The following is a 19,594-nucleotide window of genomic DNA, read 5'->3' as shown; positions in this document are numbered from 1 at the left end:
CCAGTAATAAAACATTCCCATAAATTGTATGTTTAAATCGGTGTTTGGGAAAGAAATTAGGGGATGTAAGCTGCTCCGTTTTCCAAAGTGCCTCAGCAAAACGGATTCATTGGGCATTATTGGAAGGAAGTTCACGATCAGCTGCGAATGAGCCCCACCCGGTCAGGTTTTCCCCCCATCTACTTTTAACGTTTTTTGCAGATGGAAATCAGTGAAAAAGTTATTTTGGGTCCAATGTTCGCATGCGTTTCCTGAAAAGGAAAAAAAAAAACCCCAGACAATTCATTTGTTTATAAACAGCAATACAGCACACGCATCAAGATCACACTGTATATGTAGTCATTTTAGGATATTACACACACATAGATATAGACACACAGACACACACGGACACACACACATAAATGTATGTAAATCAAGGCTCCCTTTCTTAACTATGGAATCAGGTAGTAGGTTTTACTTTTCAATTCCTGCATACGCATAGCTTGTGCCTTGTGGTTGTCTTATAACTGACTGATATGCATGGCATTTCTGTATACTAATGATATTTTCAGGCCTTTAAAGAGCCGGAATCTGTGTTTAGGCACAATGAAATAATGAGAGGTGAGTCAGCTGATGGTATTACCATCACATGAAGCATACAAATGAAAAGTATCTCAAAATAAGTAGCAGGTCTGTGGGGCTTCACTCTACCTATGCTGCCAAGTATAACCAGGGGCCGGAGAGCTAGCTTTTCTTCCCACTTAAGTACATTGTAGGGTGTAAGTCATCATGAAACAAGAATGTTTAATGGTTAAAGTGATCATTAAAATGATCATCATTAAAATGGAAATTTAGCCATGCAGATGGCTTCTTTTCTTTTTCCCCTAAGCCAAGCAATTTTCTTGGCATTCATTATTTAATTAATTATTTTAAATGAGTGGAACAAAAATACAAGTTTTTTTTTTTCCCAACTATCACTTTTTCATTTTTATACTATTTCCTTAATATGCATTCCTGGTATTATGTTTATATTTTTCTTATTTTTATTAATTTTTTGGATTTTTCATTTTTTTCTCACTTAATTCGACGTGGTTGATTTTATGATATTTTAATCCTGGCATGGTAAGCCAGATCATGGTAAAACAAATCAGTTCACGTTTACCCAGATACATCTATTTCTAAAAACATATGTTTGATATTATGCATTCAAGCTGACCTTAGATAGCTTTATTACAATGATAAATGTTAGTCCAATAAACTCTCATCATGAGCAAGTCAACCATTGTAAATTATCTATTGCCCCCTGAAAAGGAAAAGATGATAGACATTTCAAAGGAGTGGTTTCATTATATCTGCCATGGGTTCAATGAGGGCGATGTTAGAATAGGCAGCTTTCCTTTCAAAACTCCAGTAGTGTTACCAGTTCAACGGGTCAAGTCTTTCCAATCTACATTAATATATACTTTTTAAATTACTCCCTTTGAGAAATTGATCTTAACCCAACTGATAAAAAAGGATGGCTTCACTTTCGTATTCGGCAAACACTGAGTGCCAACTGTGTGCACATCTCTGAGAAAAATGGTCCCTTCGAGGTAGAAGGAGTTTAATTGTTTTTACGTAGACACAACAGAAAACAAGAAACGAAGGCCCTTTTATTTATTAAAATCTTCTTCAAAATTTTGACAGAAATGGAAAAAGAGATATTAGGTGTTTAATGAATGTGTTTTAGATAAACAAATAAAATCAATTGTTTTCTTTTCATGTTTAGCATATTTTCATCCTAATCAAAATAATATCTTACGTCCATGAAGTACTCCAGATTTAGAGAAGCAAAGGCATATTGGAGAATATTGAACCTGTGCAAGCTCACCCTTGATGTAATTTCTTTGCATTTTTATCTGGAAATACTGTCCCTTTAGACAGACTTTAAACAAACCTGTTTTATGATCTATCTTGAATGTCTAAAGAAAAAAGATTGGACTGGTATCACCCGTCACTCTCCACTTTTGCTGCTCTCTTCAGTTCTTTATTTTAGAGTGGTATCTTTTGTTTTTGAATCAGGCTTCACAGAAATTTATGGTACATAGTGAAAAATCCATGGCCACTATAGAGTTCATACCATTATTCAGGAATACATAATGCCGGGCATGGGTTACTGATGTTCTTTGCTTCTCTTCCTCCTACTGCTATCTGATGTTTGGGACTTAAGCATTTTATTGCCCATTAAAACCCACATCAGAGAGGAGTTGGGGCACACAGTGAAAATCAAATATTTCTCTCTCTCTTTCTCTCTGTTTTTTGCTTGTTACCACCTGCATTCAGAGAACTAAGAAGGTTCAGAATATTGTAAAAAATGAAGTTCTAGAAACATTTCTGAGTGCCCTTTATTACCTGTCATCTATCATCTATTATCATCTATTAGTTTGACTAAACTAGGATTCAGACATACACTGGTGTTCTAGTTGTCTAGTGGTATGGCTTTTAAGCCAAACCCATATGGAGGTTTTTGTTTGGTTTCATTTGGTTTTTTAGATATCAGAATTTAAAACTATGAGCTTTTATATAATGGGATTGTGATCTATTACATTCCAAAAATGTAATATTATCATGGTTTCACCGTACAGATTGCTAGCAGTCCACAAATGTGCGTGGAGCCCCTGCCGTGAGCAAGGTACCATCAACAGAAAGAGACAGAACGGATACGTGACATGCTCAATGAGATCAGACTTCATTCCCAGGCACTGCATGGTCAAATACAGCATTAGATCCTGGCTCGCAATCTGTGCAATTACTTTCCTTCACCTCACATAACAGAAGGGCACAGCTTCAAATATGATGAGTATTGAATGAAATGCCATCAGTGGCATGTGGTAGGAACACTTGTATTTTGAACCGTCCTAGCTCCTCTCTGGTGACACCCTGACTTTAAGGGAAAGGTACATTGTAGGCTCACCAAGGAATATTGAGCTCTTCATTAATATTTCTCATCTCTGTAACCCCACCTACTGCAGTAGAATATACATACACCAAGATAAGAGATCTGAGAAAAACTATTCTTACCCACGGGGTGACTGCTTTACGTTCTTGTTCACAGGAATGATAGCAGACCAATTTACCATCCTCCATAAACTTACACACCAAGGCAAAAATCGTCAACATTGGTCTAGGACTCTTGAGAGAAAGGTGCACAGGCTATTTTCAAAAGATGTGTGTGGCAAGCACTACGTTTTAAAAATGTACTGTTTTATTTTTATTCCTGGTGTAGGAGGGAGTAGACAGCTGGTAGGGGGAAGACGCCCACTGGTTTCATCCAGTGAGTGGTGTGTGATTGTGAGGAGAGCCGGGGTGTAAGTTTCACGCAATCAAACCTTCAAATGGAGAAATGAAGGCCTCCTTGGCACCAGCCAGCTGCCCACTTACAACTATTTAGGAAAAAAAACAATGAAATAAATAAACCTCTCAAGTTCATTGTTTTTATTCCTATAACCTTTGCTCCCAGAGACTAAAAGACAACCTATCTCAACCCAATCTTAGAAAATGTTCTTTAAGAAATACTACTGTGGGAACGTAAGACTCCTTTTTTTCAAGGCCTGGAACTCTTTTTTTTGTGGTTGCGTCGGAAATAATACAGATAATTTAGGTGAAGGAGTTGGACTAGTGTCTTTTCTAAGATTCTAGGAATCTCTCCCCAGCTGATAGATCATATCTGTGTCTGTGAATTTCAGCAGTTGTCTAAGGGAGCAGTTTAAAACCTTGGCTGGTTGAAAATAAAGCTATTTAACATGTAGACCAATTCCTGGAACTGGATCTTTACAGAAGCATCAAGATTTCCCACCTCCAACACTATACAAACCATGGAATTGTCTTCCATTTTCTCCAGGGTGTTTGAAAATATGTAGCTATCGTCCCCGTTATATGACTGAAAGGTAGAAGAGGCCCTATCTATCTGTAGTTATATATATATATATATATATATATATATATATATGAATATTCCTACCAAGCACACATTACTTTTGGAAGACCAGACAGTCCTGCTGGAAACATTGAAAAGCTATGGAATTCGAAATCGTAACCTTGTTTTCACATTCTTTTTGGTTGCAGCTCTGTTTAACCTCATCCCTGTGGGTCTTCGAGTGGTGGCTATTCAAGGAGTTCAAACCAAGCTGTATTTGGCAATGAACAGCGAGGGATACCTGTACACCTCGGTAAGCCTTTCACTGTGTTCATGTTTTGATTATTCTAGTTTTTACCTGATATGAAGTGAAATAGGCTGCATATGTGTTATCATTGCAGATTTGTGTGATTTGAGGAAGAGTGGTCTGGATGGAAATAGCTTCTTTGAAAAGACAAATTAATTTCCAGTGAAAATTATATCTATTACTAATTAATCATTTGAAGCTAGCATTTTGGGTATAAAATGCAAAGATTCACTAAACATTTTTGCATACATTGGCATATGGGTTGTTATTTTGTGTAGCATATGATATAATGGTCTGTCTTGCTGTAGTGCTTTGCAACTGTGGGAAGCAAAGCCATTTCTATAACTCAGTTCAACATATATTTATCCATGTTTACTCCTAAACAAACTAATGAAACCTCTTCCTCCAATCAACTCTAGGACATAAAGAACAGTTTTAGAAGTGTTTCTGTATCTTATCTTCAGTTCAGTTAGGTCACATTTGCTGTCTCTACTTTAAATTCTGTTTTTCCATCAAGCACAGTTCAATCTCTCCTTACAAATTCCTGCTTGCCTTTTCTTAAAAGTTTATAATGTACAGAGTACAAAATGAAACTTTTTCCAAGAAATTTATAAACAATGTAGACAACAGTTCAGCTAGGAAGCTGGGGCCACATTAAACTTTTAAAATTTTTACATTTAAACATAGGCAGAAATGGTACAGTACCAGAGTTAGGATTTTATTCTTAGCAGTAGATCTAGATAGAGAGTGCAGGACACCAGTTAATATATGAATATTTTTTAATCTTTGTTTTGAACTTCATATATTCTAAGAAAAGGATAAGATGTTAAAAATGGAGAAAATTGCTTGTCAAACTTCCTTCTAGATAGCCTTTGAAGTAGGCTATTACCATGACTAGAGAAATCTATTCCTCAAACTGCAAAAGTGGTTACCTTTAAACATGCTTGCCCTGGCCTGTTCCTTAAATTTATTTCAAAGCCAGGTATGTAGAAAGACTCTCAGACCTGGTGAAACCATGTCATAACTCTGTTTTTCAGAGACCAAGATGGGAAAGAGGGGCGGGAGAAGAGTGAGACCAAAGGGCCTTTTCATTTGGTAAACCTGGGTAGTGCATTTCAGATTCCACAATAAAAGATTAGCAGCGTAATCTTCAAATCCTGTTCACGATCAGCATTCCTATCAGGCCATTTCAACTGTCTTGTTGTTTAATAAATGCAGGGGTTTTATTCTTTTTACAAATGCAAGATTTGAGTTTATTGCAAACTTCATGACATCTGTCACTTTATTAATACATGGCCATTATTATAAACAATAGGAAAGGGGATTTGGCTTTCAGATTTGTGCATTAAGATAATTTAATAACAAAGGATTTTAATTAACCTCATTTAGATCAACAGACTACCTCATCAGGACCAGATGCAAAGGTAGGTTTTTCATAAAATAAATGACTGCTTTCTGCAACTACTATGCAGGTATGGGAAGGAAATGGAATATACAGGGCATACTTTTGAGAAGGTAAATACCAGATGGCATAGGAAATCATTACTGGTAAAGCATCCAGAATTTCACTGAGCTGTGGTCACCATTGCGGTGCCCTGATGAGAAAGGTTGATTTTTTAAAAATCTGGCAACAGTAAATTTTTTAAAACAGTTTGCAAATAATATTTAAGTTAAAATGAGAAAATGTCATGTAAGTTAGGCAGTATGTCACGTGCTCCCACTCAAGAAAATGAGGGCATGCAGTATTACATGTAGGGAATTGATGTCAAAAACTCATAGCCTACCATTCAAGTTGACCGTTATTCTAGCAGATGGTAAATGTCAACGTGAGCTCATTTCTAAGGAAGGCTTTCCAGGGGAATCAGCATTGTAGATGGATGGGCTTCCTTTCTTTGGTGGGCAGGCCAATATACAGCAAAATGTGGATTACTTTGTATGCATTTCCTATTAAGGAAGGGAAACCTTAAGTAAGTGTTTCCTATTAAGGAAAAGAAACTAGGTTTTCGTTAAGGAGGAGAGGTGTCTGATCGATAATCCTAGAGTTCATAGAGGAAAAAATACCCAAATTAGTCTGCTCCAGGAGAGAATCAGAATCTCCTCCAGGATAAATTACCCAGTTCTTCTCATTACTTCTTACTGATTGTGGTTTGGGGTCCCATCACCACGTTGATCACCATCCTCAGTGGGAGCTCCATTTATTATCATCTTTTTAAACATATAGTGCTCAGACTCTCTCGGGATCTTGTCTGTCTTAGTGACTTCAGCAACCCAAGACCAAAAAGCTAAATGAAGTATCTTGCTTCATCAAGAAGAGAGGGTCACCAAAGGGAAAGGATCATTCTTCCCTTACATAAAACCGTGGCACTTCTGCTACTGAAATACTGTATGCAGTTTTGTTAACAAAGAGAAAATAAGATTGGACAAAGACCTTAGGGAGGAAGCAAAAATAAGAAAAGGAAGTAGAGGCTACTGATATGGGCAAGTAAAAAAATCTGTTAGGAGGTTATTGAAAATTATCTTGGTGAGGGCTGACTAAGGTCTGCCTTACAACGTTTGCGGTGGCAGTGGCTAAATGGAGATGGATTTGCGAGGTATTTCAGAGGTAGAATCATGAGGGTTTGGTGGCTGATTGGATTTGGAGGGAGAGCAGGAACACCATGTATGGTTGAACATGTATAGTTGCCATTTACTGCACAGATGGAAGTGAAGTATCCTCAGGTAGACATTTTTAAAAATTTGCACAGCAGTGATTATTAGGGTCCCTGAGGGAGAGTGAGAATTTTACCTTTGGCAATTGAGTTGATGGTGAGCTATTAACCAAGATGGAGAATAAAGGAAAAACTACAGATTTGGGGGAAAAAAAAAAAAGATACCTGAGTACAGCTTGACATAGATGTTTGAAAATATGACCCTAGAGCCTGAGGAAGAGATGTGAGCTAGAGATAAAATGCGGGAGTTACCACATGTAGGTGGTGGTTGATGCCACGAGAAGAGTTGAGGAATACATAGCGTAAGGAGAAAAGAGAGTTTGTCAAATAATATTAGGCAATACTAGCATGGAAGCGGCCAGCAGCAGCAGAACGAATTGTGGCAGATATCATAGCATTGCAAAAACCAAGTGGGGAGAGAGTTTTCAGAAGAGTCAACAATGTCAGAAGCTTCAGAGAAAACAAGTAAAACAAGAACTAGGGATACACCGTATGAAGGTCTTCAGCAGTCTTGGCAAGAGCCCTGTCCGTGGAGTAGTGGGGACAGAAGCCAGACTGCAGTGGCTTTTGAGGAATGAATGGGAAGAGAGGAGGTAGAGGCAGTAGGTGTAGACTTTCTAAGGGAAAGGGAGACGTGGGTGAGTATTTAGAGGAGGACATGGGATTGAAGAAGGCTTTGAGGGTTCTTTGGTTAAAACTCTTGAATATATTTGTTAGCTGAAGGGCAAGAGCTAGTACCGAGGGAGGTGTTAAAGACATAGGAGATGGGACCCTTTGTGGAGTAGGGTTCCAAAGGAGTCAGAGAGAGTGATGGAACTGAGTAGAAGTGAGAGGATTAGATTCACCTTGAAGAGTTGCTGTTTCTACAACAGGAGGCAAAGAGATGAGGACAGATGCAGACGTAGGTGTACTAAGTCTGCAGGTGATGGACGAGGAAGTTGAAGAATTTCCAGCCGGATGACCTGTATTTTCCCACTGAAACAGGAAAGAGAGTCATCTGCCAAAAATCAGGCATAGGGAGGATATAGGTGAAGGTTTGGAACAGCTGTTTTAGGAAAGGGGAGAGGAAACTGTCTAATGACCAGGGGTGGGTAAACTGTGACCCATGGGCCAAATCCAGCCTACCACCTCTTTTTGTAAATACAGTTTTATTGGGACACAGTAACACCCATTCAAAAGTCTATGGCTGCCATTGCGATACAACAGCAGAGTTGACTAGTTGCAACAAGAGCCCTTGTGGCCCACAAAGCCTAAATTATTTACTATCTTGTCCTTTACCAAAAAAAGTTTCTTGACCCGCTAGTCAGAAGATAGTTCACAAACCTTAGTTACCTATTAGAATCACCTGAGGACCTTTAAGAAAATTCCATTCTCTGTGCTAAACACGAACCAATAATATCAAAATATCTGAGGGTGGAGTCTGGGCAGTAGTATTTTCCAAAGCTCCCCAGCTGATTCTAATGTGTAGCCTGGGTTGAAAACCACTGATAGACGACTAAGAAAAATGATTGCTGAATAGCACTGAGAACTGCCCCCCGCAATGAAGTCAGAAACCATGAATTTATAGGCACTTTGTCTGATATCTGAAATTTCTGAAGCTGACCTTCTTATTCTGTTCTTGTAAACAAATTGCCTTTACATTTCTAAAGGCTTGTTTCTTGAGATGAAAGAAAATGCTGATCCTTCGAAGAGATTCCTTATTCTATTTCCTTTTCTTTTTTCTATCTTCTTTTGCATTTCTGCTTCTACATCCCTCGATTTCTTTTATTTTTTTTCTCCTCGATTTCTTTTAAATTCAGTTTAACACTTTTACCATTTCTTACCCCCTTTGGCCATTAAATAAAGAAACAATACCTCCACATTGTTATTGCTACAGAGATAGCAATTTGCTTTCCATGATTAATCTCAGGATTCTTGCACCCTTCCCCCTCCCTTTCTTCCTTGTTGCCATGGGGGACAGACTTGATGTAGGCTCAAGTGGCAGTGAGAAACCATCTGTGGCACAGAGACTCATAATTAGCCATTATTTCATAACATATTTACTTTTGTCCATGATATAACTAAGTCTTTCTAGAACTGTAAGGAAATTATTACTCATTGTGTATAGAGAACTTTGTACATACCTTTGGTTTTCCTTTACTAAGAATAATGAGTTGGACACAAGCTTTTGAGAATTCCTCAAAACTTAATAGTATAAAGCCATTTGTAATAAGTATTTCAAAACTGCTTGAAATAAAGAAACATTCGCTATAGGAAAACAAAAATCTTAAATGTAAAAATGTTATTAATGTCCTAGTAACTATCTTAATAGAGGAGTAATAACAGATATTAGAAACAAGATAATAAAGACTCAAAGCTGAGCCCAAAGCATTTTCTCCTGCTTTTTGGAATATTCCAGAACTTGGTAGCAGCATTTTCCCCTGCCTAATTATTTCCCGTTCTTCAACACTAGTTTTCCATTTCCAGAGTACACTGTGCTGCTTGGGTTGTTGTTGGGATAGCTAACATGTGTAGACAGGTAGAAATCCTTTGACAAGTAAACCTCTTCCATTCAGATATTTCTAGAGAGGGCTTTTAGGAGTGATTTCACTGCTGTGTTTTATGGTCCTGGGACTATCACAGCAAACTAGATGCACGACCAGGAAGCAGGTCTCTCTGAGAGTCCGCTTGATGCCATGGGAATGAGGCAGTGTGTGTTACTGATCCCAGGGCCCCAGGCAGACTTTGAATCTGAGCTAAGGGGGCATATTTTCCTTCTCTATTGAATTATTTTTACTTAGCTTAAACTTAGCAAGTTTCTTCTCCCCTCACAGATGTTAATTTTGATGATCCATTCAAGATGTTGACTGATTTTCCACTGTGTAGTTCTTGCTTTTTAAAATTTATTTTATTTTATTGCAACTAGTAAACAATCCATTGGGAGACACTTTGAGTAAATACCTGCTCTGTAGAACCCAGTTTTTAACATTATATTTTCAGGTATCCCAAATCTCTTTAGAAAAATAAGATAATTAGTCAATAAATTGAGAAATGACCATTGTTTTTGGGTTTTTTTTGGTTTTTTTTAGATAGGCCATATAAGTTTACTGATAGCTAAATTGAGGTAGAGAAAATTTAACACATTTTTCCCAAAATGAACAAGTGTCATAAAAAATAGGATCCAACAGCAAGGATTTCCTGGGTTCACCATTCTAGTCACTGGGCCTCCATACCATTATTTAATGGAAAGTTAGTTTAAATCGTCCAGGTGAATTAAAATCGGTTCTGATACATGTTTTGATTTCATACTGTGTGTGGGGTCTTGGTTTATGTTAACATGCCTCAGATGTTCAGGGCATTTAGCTGTCAACTGCGACCTTACTCATTTGCAGATTTCTTTAGTTCCTCTGATTTTAGTGTATGACAGTTTAAGATCTAATTTTCAGTGATACGGCTTCACAGCTCAAGACCATATTCTAGTACAGAAAGGATGTTAAAATTTAGATGAATTCATCGATCGTTTCAGAGTGATGAATGTTCTCCCAGCAAACATTTGTAGCACGTAAAATGTTTGAGTTATGTCAAATCTGTATATCAGCAAGTTCGTATAATTTAACTTCTGGGGTTATTATCACAGAGACTTATAAATTTAATAGAATTAAATGCAAGGGCACTGGTTTAAACATTACAGCTCTTTAAGGAGGTGGGATTGACTCAATTATAAAAGGAAATATATTTAAAATGAACATGAACACTATCACATCCAATATAGAAGAAAATGATCATTATGGGTTTTGCATATAGCCAGTAGCCATCATATATATCACGCCCTGCAAAACGAGTAGACACAAATAAATTCTAACTTCTAACTACAACATTAGCTTATTTGTATATTTCAGTTAATTCACAAATTGTTGAATTTGATGTGTTTAATATAAAATTTAAAGAATGTTGACTCTGAAGACTTAGATTCCCAATTTTGGTGCCTACATCTAGAAAACTTTTTCGTTTTCAGTGGCTATGGGGTTAAACAATTTTGATGGGCATTTTCAGTTCAGACTAATGGATTGTAAGGGTAATTGTACACATACACCCCTATTTCCGAGTGGTATCACTAAAAATGGAAAATGTAGACACGGAATTATTTTACAGGAAGAAAAGCAGAGAAAACAAGCAGATTTTATTTGCTAATGAATGGCTCTGCTAAGCTCAAGCAGACAAACTTTATGTTTTAAAGAGGCTCGTAGTTATTGTGTTGGTGCTATTGAATTAGAGGTCATTAAAATTATTGTATTGAAAAATATACCAAAATATCTGTATTCATCTTAGATATTCCTTCAGAATACCAGTGAATCAGCATACTTTTCAAACCCAAAATAGATTTCCCAAGTCACAGATTATTTCACATGTTTAGTTCTCTTTGCAGTTAATGGAAGTTTCATTCAAATGTGAAAGAAAATCTAGCTTGACATTATTTGAATGTGAAATTAGATGACTCTGGTTGGTTGTGCCTTCAAAGTCAAGGGTCTTCTCTTTATGGTCTCTGTAAAAAAAAATAATAATAATAACCAAACTGAGAAATTATTCCGGGCGAAGGTCTTAGTTTCTTAGATGGAAAAAATGACCGAGGATGATACTTCCTCAGAAATCAAGGAGACAATAGTAGTCATGGCTAAATAGAGTAAGATTGGCTCTGTATTGCGTTTCTGAGGCCAAGTTGAAAAAATAATCCAAATGAAAGGTCATGGGGTACATATTTAAAAGAGTGTCTCATGGCTTTAACTCAGAGGCTAAATTCATATTTGTAGGAAAAAAGCCAGTCTGTTGGAGCTAAAGAATAAAATAATTGGCAAGAATAACAAAGAAGAATTTTAGCTAATAAAACCAGATATAAGGAGGTGATGCACACACGTACACATATATGCACACGCATACAACACACATACACGAAAGACAAATGGAAGAAACCAATCTTACGCTCATTGCTCTGTTGCTATTACGGGATGAGTTATTTTGGAATTCCTAAAATAATTCTGTTTTAAATACATACCCTGCACTGAACGTGTAATACCTTTAGAGATTGCTCTGGCAACATATTCTGTAATGCTTGATAGCTTTATAAAACAGAGCAAATAAGACTTGTTAGCTATATTTCACTTAATCGTTCAGTGAATCTCATGTCTTGGTGCAGACATTGTTTTTAGTCCCTGCCTTCTTGTTTGTATAATTTTAATCCACCATGTGATAGAAAAACACAGAGCCCATCAAGACCCTTTTTCTTGCTATCCTTTTTTTTCCGTGAAAGTTAAATATTTTAAAATAGTTTACCTACCAAATCCTATGCTCACTAAGTAATAGCTGGTTTTATTTTTCTCCACCCCCTTCTTAGACATAGAGCAATACCCAGCAAAATTTATCTTTTAAATAAATATTCATTAAAATAATTAATAAAGATGTGTAAAACAAAAAGTAAAGACAAATCACATTATTTCTGTCAAGGCTTTTGAATATTTAAAATACGTGAAAGGGCCCAATTATAACTTTTCATGCATTCTCTCAAGTGTTAACGTTTCAAGATTACATAAGAAAGTGAATTACTGAGACACGAGAAAAAAATTGAAGGCAATAGCACTGGTTTCAATGGTTACACCGCTTAAAGGGAATTGTGACTTCTGAACAGGGAAACTTTAAATGAAAGCGTTTCTCTGATCATTATAATAGCTGTAACCGAGGTTAATAACTGGCAAGCCCCCGACTAATATATTTAATATGTTTTGCCCAGGCTGAATGTGTGAATAGATAACACGTCTGTGCTAAAAATCTGATTAAGTTCTTCTTCAGATACTCTGATGCTAACTGCTTTTGACATTCCTGGAAGTGAAAGTACTGGAAAAGCCTCAATTGATTTCTTGGCAAGATTTTACATATAGCCAGTAGCCATGATATATAACATCCCCTTCCATAAGAGCCTCAGATGTGTATAGGAATTCTGGCTCAGCATAAAACAGGAGTAGCCAAAATGAGAGATGATGTCCATTTTTACCTGAGAAAAAAAATTATTATAGAGATTTGGAAAAGTCAAATGTAAATAACTGCCCCAAGGTGTTAGAATGTAGACTGTAATAACACAGAGAATGAAAAGTGCTTAACAGAGGGAGGGTGTGAATCATCCCATAATAGTCTCATAATTGACAAAGAGACACTAGAAAATGACAGTGATAGCTTTCAGAAATGAGATGCCAACAGGTAAAACTCCACTGTATATAGCAAATAGTATAACAAAAAATCCTGTGCATAACAAATCCATTGCTATAATCCGGTCACAAAATCAGCAGGGCTACTTGCTGATTGGTTGTTGGTCTGATGAAAGAATTCTCCAAAATATTGTATACGGTATTCCCTGGTTCCTGCCCGCATCATAACAATGATTTCCTGTAATACAAGTGTTAACACTTTGCAGACTCTTTGCACTGAAGAAGTTAGAGGCAGAGCCTCGGGGACATCTGAAGCTGAGTGTTTCTGTACTGTATCATAACCTTTTTTTTTTTTTTTTTTTTTAAACTTTGGGTTTATTTATTTGTTTATTTATGGCTGTGTTGGGTCTTCGTTTCTGTGCGAGGGCTTTCTCTATTTGCGGCAAGCGGGGGTCACTCTTCCTCGCGGTGCGCGGGCCTCTCATTATCGCGGCCTCTCTTGTTGTGGAGCACAGGCTCCAGACGCGCAGGCTCAGTAGTTGTGGCACACGGGCCCAGCTGCTCCGCCGCATGTGGGATCTTCCCAGACCAGGGCTCGAACCCGTGTCCCCTGCACCGGCAGGCGGACTCTCAACCACTGCGCCACCAGGGAAGCCCTGTATCATAACCTTTATTTATTTATTTTTATTTTTAAATTTTATTTTATATTAGAGTATAGTTGATTTACAATGTTGTGTTATCATAACCTTTAAAGTAAAGATTTCCTGAAAACTCCCTCCATTCTTCCAGTCTCAGAAAGCCCAGTCACACATCTGGGCCTGAAATGGTCCAGGAGCTTCATCAACCAATCAGTGACCAGATAGCTGTGGAACATCCACAAGGTACTAGGCAGCCCAATGATCACATTGATCTCTACTGACAATGGCTGGAGTTTACAGTGCACGTGAGATTCGTCCTAAGTTCAGAGCCCTAACTGTTAACAGTTGATCTATTGGAAGGATCAGCATAAACTGTTTCTCCCCAACTTCCACAGCCTGGCAATGCTATTTTTAGTCTAGAACTCACTGTAAGAAAATCCATATAGGGAAACAATTCGAACGTCCTTGGGGATGGGGGTGAGTGAAGGTGCATCATTATGGAAATTTACCAGTTGTATTGAATATATATTGGGTGTTTGACACCATAGTTTTCAGCAGATCACATTAAGACCATGTTTATATGTCCTAGCAAGGTAAACTTGAATACAGTGGGAAAATGGTTTTCAATTATATGAAGAAAAGATATAAGTTGAAGTGCTTTAGAAGTTTTATAAATGTGCAACTCTTTTTAAAAAATCTCCCACCTGGGTAACAGATGGATTACAGTGGATTCAACCAACCAAAGCTTCAAGGTATATCAAACTCACATGTTTGGACAATGACATGGGGACATCTTTCCCTCCATTTTTCTGTAATGTCATGCTGCAGTAGTAGGTAGGCATAGCAAAGAGAAACAATACTGGCCCATAGATAGAGATGCACCTTCTTGGAGTTACAATACGCAAGAGATATTAACATCTGATCTTTTGGGGAATACCAAGTGCTCGTTTACCCAGAATGGAATTCATTTCCTACCAGTGATTTTCATCACTGATGAGGAAATGGAGCGAGGTTTTGAAGCTACCATCTCCTCTTGCTCTGAGATCCCTGTTACCCAGGGACCATTTCTCTCTGATTAGATGGCTGGCTAGAGAGGCATTTAACACTAGAGGCAGCAAGTGGATAAAAAGCACCTTTATTAAAGCTGTTTATTATATTTTCATTCTTAATATCCTTACCAGCAAGGGAAGCCACCTAGCCAACTGACTTTGTTTCTTTGTACTCCTCTATTCCCAAAGAGAATTATTTGCTCAGACAAAAAAAGTTCTGCTTCCAGTAGGGCTGCCCATAAATCAAAGCATTATTTGTGTCACAGGGTATTTGAATCTCACAATTCTTAAACTTCATGTAAGATAATAGGCTCAGGAAACACATTAAGTGCCATTGTCTCTGATCTAGGCATGAGACTTTATTCAAACCAGTAATTAACCTGGAGAAAAGAGATCAACAGAACCGTGATGGGTGGTTTTGCTCAGTACTTTTCTTTGCTCTGGACCTTGGCCTGATTTCTGTCCACACTGAGGGCACGCAGAGCAGCGTTTTATTTTACGTGATTTGGAAGCTCCTTCTGTGTGCCTTCTCTCCAGATTCTGACGGGGGTCTTTTTCCACTCCATAATTTATCCTTTTATTTGCCAATCCTCAACAGCAGCTGCCTTGAACCTCTCAAGCCTTGGCAAGACTGCTGGATTTCAGCATCAAGGTGAGGGTGGGGGGTGTTTTGTTTTGTTTGTTTGTCTTTCAACATCTATAACACACTCCCTTCCCCCTCTCCGTGTCCTCAAGTCCGTTCTATTTCCATGGTTCCTGCTGTCGGAGAGGTAAGGGCTCTGGTCTCCTAGCTTGCTCCTTTGTGTGGACACAGAGAGGCAGTTTGGCAACCAGCTGGCTGGATGGTAGTGTTGTTCTTGTAATTGTGTACCGCCCAAACATCCAAAGGATGCAAGCAAACTGGTGAGGAGTAATAACAGTAAAGAAATAGAAGAATTCCAGATGTTTTTGAAACAATTCTGGTCTAGGTTTGTTTCAGAACTTTCCTTCTGACGGCCGGGACACCTCAGTCTTGCTAGTTTCAGGGAACCAAAATGAAAAAGGAAACACTCTTTCTTCCACAAGGTTATTAGTACTCTCTGAAATTCTGAGTAGGCTGTAAGGGCGATGCTCCACCCTCAGGGGTCAACAGTGTGGGAGCACCTGGCCCAGGCACCGTAATCCCTGTTCCCACCGTAGTGGTAAAGATCTGCCATAATATGGCAGAAATTCAATGAGTCCGTAGAGGAGATTATATGATGGCAGATCTTTTCAAATAAGTTTACCATCACTGCTTTTTTTTTTTGCCCATTTGTGCTAATATTCATACAGGTATCTCTGCAAACAGGTTTTAGATTGTTCGATCACATACCTAAAGCTCAGGCTCTCCTGTTATTTTACTTAGAATTTTCTGTCAGAATATTTGACAAAGTGTTTTTTTTTGTGGCAAATATAGAAGCATTTATACAATAGTCTTTTTATATGATCGATCTTCCTTTTGGGAGAGGGAAGTACTTGGCATTTTTGTCAGGATAATTGTGAGCTGCCTGAGTTTAAAAATTGGAACCATAATGAGATTTGATTGGTGCTGTGATAGGGTGATTACTGTACTGACTAAATGCTGATATAAAAAAGCATGCTGACCTAAGTGTCCATCAACAGATGAATGGATAAAGAAGATGTGGCACATATATACAATGGAATATTACTCAGCCATAAAAAGGAACGAAATTGAGCTATTTGTAGTGAGGTGGATGGACCTAGAGTCTGTCATACAGAATGAAGTAAGTCAGAAAGAGAAAAACAAATACCATATGCTAACACATATATATGGAGTCTAAAAAAAAAAATTGCTCTGATGAACCTAGGGGCAGGACAGGAATAAAGACGCAGACGTAGAGAATGAACTTGAGGACACAGGGAGGGGAAGGGTAAGCTGGGACGAAGTGAGAGAGTGGCATTGACATATATACACTACCAAATGTAAAATAGATAGCTAGTGGGAAGCAACTGCATAGCACAGGGAGATCAGCTCGGTGCTTTGTGACCACCTAGAGGGGTAGGATAGGGAGGGTGGGAGGGAGACGCAAGAGGGAGGGGATATGGGGATATATGTATACATATAGCTGATTCACTTTGTTACACAGCAGAAACTAACACACCATTGAAAAGCAATTATACTCCAATAAAGATGTTAAAACAATAAATAAATAAATAAAATAGATAACCAACAACCTACTGTATAGCACAGGGAACTCTGCTCAATACCCTATAATAACCCAAATGGGAAAAGAATTTGAAAAAGAATAGATACATATATAAGTATAAGCGAATCGTTTTGCTGTACACCTGAAACATTGAAACTAACGCAACATTGTTAATCAACTGTACTCCAATATAAAATAAAGATTAAAAAAAAAATTGCCATTCACCAAAACCCAACTTTACTCTCCATAGTAGAAGGTAATTGTAGACATGTTGTTGCACTTTAAAACATAAAAAATACTTAAATTTGAACGATATTAAAATAATAAATTGTCAAATTTATTCCTTATTATGAAGAAAAAAAAAGCATGCTGAAAGAAGATGGACAATTAGTGGGTTTGGATTTTTACTTTGCTTTAATCATCCATGCCTAATTGAGTGTTTATTATTATTGTTATTTCCTGGAGTGTTGTTGTGCATCGTTGAATGGTGACTTAAGTCATCCTTTGAGAGGCTTTACAAACATACATTCTAGCATTTTTCTATGTGTAACTGCTTAATCCTGAAGTATAGGTGTCATTCGTACAATTTCTGAGTCATTCCTTTAATATGATATAATTTTTCTAGCTAGCAGTATATAGATTTCATCAAACCCAGATTTCAGTAATCCAAGAAATTCTACCAAGACCTCACTCTCATTTGTATAGAGATCTCTCTATATGAAATGTGTCATAATAGTTTGAGAGAGCAACCCACTGATTTACTGAGTAAATAGCATCTATTAGTAGTTAAATCCTGATTTTTATATGGCTCAGCAGTCCTCAGCCTGAGGGATCTCAAACTTCATCTGGTGTTTTCAAGTTAGGGGAAACGAAAGTAGGACCCACTGTGAAAAAACCTGGAAAGTCTCATCAGCAAGTTGCTCATTTCTGGCACATTAGTTAATTACTTCACAAATTGTTCATCGTGTTCCCATTTCACTTTTATAAGCCCAATAGCACTTTCTTTTTCTGAATGTTACCAACATTTAATTTCTTAATGAATCAATGACTATTTCATAGGTTATAAATTAGCATATGGCTTCACCCAATTGAGTGGCTACACTGCATTTTCAAACATTTGTTAGAGCATTACGGGAAAATTGAAGCCAACCAGGATCACTTTTGCGTAAATAATGTATTTTCTCTTAGAATTTAAGATAAAACTTTGTTCTTAAAAGTTAGCAGCAAGACATTAAAAAACAATAACATTTTTCATGGAGAGTTTATCTAAGTACAGCAGTAATAGAGAAAATTTGTCTTTTTTTATGAGATTTTATTAAACCTTTATTTGTTGTTATTGTTGCCACCAAACCCATTACCATTTCATCATGAACCAGTGTTTCATTCGATATACTGAGGAAATTAATCTTTCAGGAAGCCATATACAGAGCTGCTTTACCAGAATCCATGATGAGTCAAAAGTTCATGGGGGAACCTTGATATAAATGTACTGTTTCTGTAAAGGAGCATCCCATTTGAGAGAATTCAGTTTGTGTCATGAGAAAGAAACTTCGTTATAAAAGGAGTTTTATTCTAAGTTTTTCCTGTCTCTAGGACCCTATGGGTAGAATTATAGAGACAACCCAGTGTAATAATAATATCAAAATGCATAATATAAAATATGGTGATTTCTTCTTTCCGAGCCCTATTGCTTACATCACTGGTATGTGTATGTAACAAACGATCAGGAAGAACTACTATATTTGGGTTACGATGTTATACTGCTGAATTAAATGCAAAGTCAAAATAGGTATATTCTGTGACAACAAATAAACCAAAAAAGAGTAATGTGAAATTCGTACTTTTGTCCGTTAAAAGTGTTTTGATTATTGTGGCCTAGAGTCACGCTGAAAGAATTCACGGTTCCAGAAGTCGTAGGTATGTACGTAATGTTTATATGTGAGGCAGTGTGGCCCAGAAATATTAAGTGTCTTTCTTGCAACATACGTGAACTTTTCTTTAGTTGTTTTACACATCTCAGTCTTCTGTGGAATTTCAGCATCACCACCTCTGATACAATCTTGTGGCAGATTCATATATTTTCCAGAGGTCTTAGAAAGTTTTTCTTGCCGTTATGATACCGACTGTAGTCCCCAGAGCAATTATGTGGCCATCCCACTCAATTCAAGGGAAAATTGTTCCTCCAGACAGTTTTATTTTATCTCTTTGTGGTTGCTCAAAGAAGCTTCCTTACCAACTCAATTTTCATTCCTGCTTTTAATTGAAATTTTCTTTTATAAGAATACCTAGTAGTTCATTTTCCCTTCAAGTGTGACATTCTGAATTCAAATGAGATAGACTATCTTGTTTGTTTTTGCTTCATTGTTTGTTTTGTCTTCAGTCGTTCCCTTCTCTCCTGAATTGCTCACGGGAGAACTTACAGTCTTCAAATTTTTATTTAGCAAAAGTCCCTTGACAGAAGCTGGATTACACATCCTTAAGGCCCTACTCTGTTTGGCTTCATTAAGCCAATTTTAAATACAGAGATTAAAGAAGTACCTGATAATATCAGACAATTTCCTTGTAATGTTACAACCTTATAAAAGCCTGTAGAAGCATCACAGGGCCTCACTTTGTGTTCTCAGAGCAGAATGTGTGTCATATTTTCATGTACCTC

At 37.4% G+C, this 19,594-nt stretch overlaps 1 protein-coding gene across 6 annotated transcripts in view; it reads left to right on the top strand.

The window, feature by feature from the left end:
- The window catches only part of FGF13 (fibroblast growth factor 13), a 533,641-nt gene that overhangs the window by 458,344 nt on the left and 55,703 nt on the right, over positions 1-19,594 (top strand). For all 6 annotated transcript variants that reach the window (XM_082376182.1, XM_082376177.1, XM_082376178.1 and 3 more), the window contains one exon: positions 4,087-4,190. In XM_082376182.1, coding sequence (XP_082232308.1) covers positions 4,087-4,190 — 104 coding nt within the window. The remainder of the gene's footprint in view (positions 1-4,086; positions 4,191-19,594) is intronic.

The sequence above is a fragment of the Balaenoptera borealis genome (genome assembly GCF_965194805.1).
Source record: "Balaenoptera borealis genome assembly, chromosome: X".
NCBI classification, from domain to species: Eukaryota; Metazoa; Chordata; class Mammalia; order Artiodactyla; family Balaenopteridae; genus Balaenoptera; species Balaenoptera borealis.
This window is presented reverse-complemented; position numbering and strand designations above follow the sequence as displayed.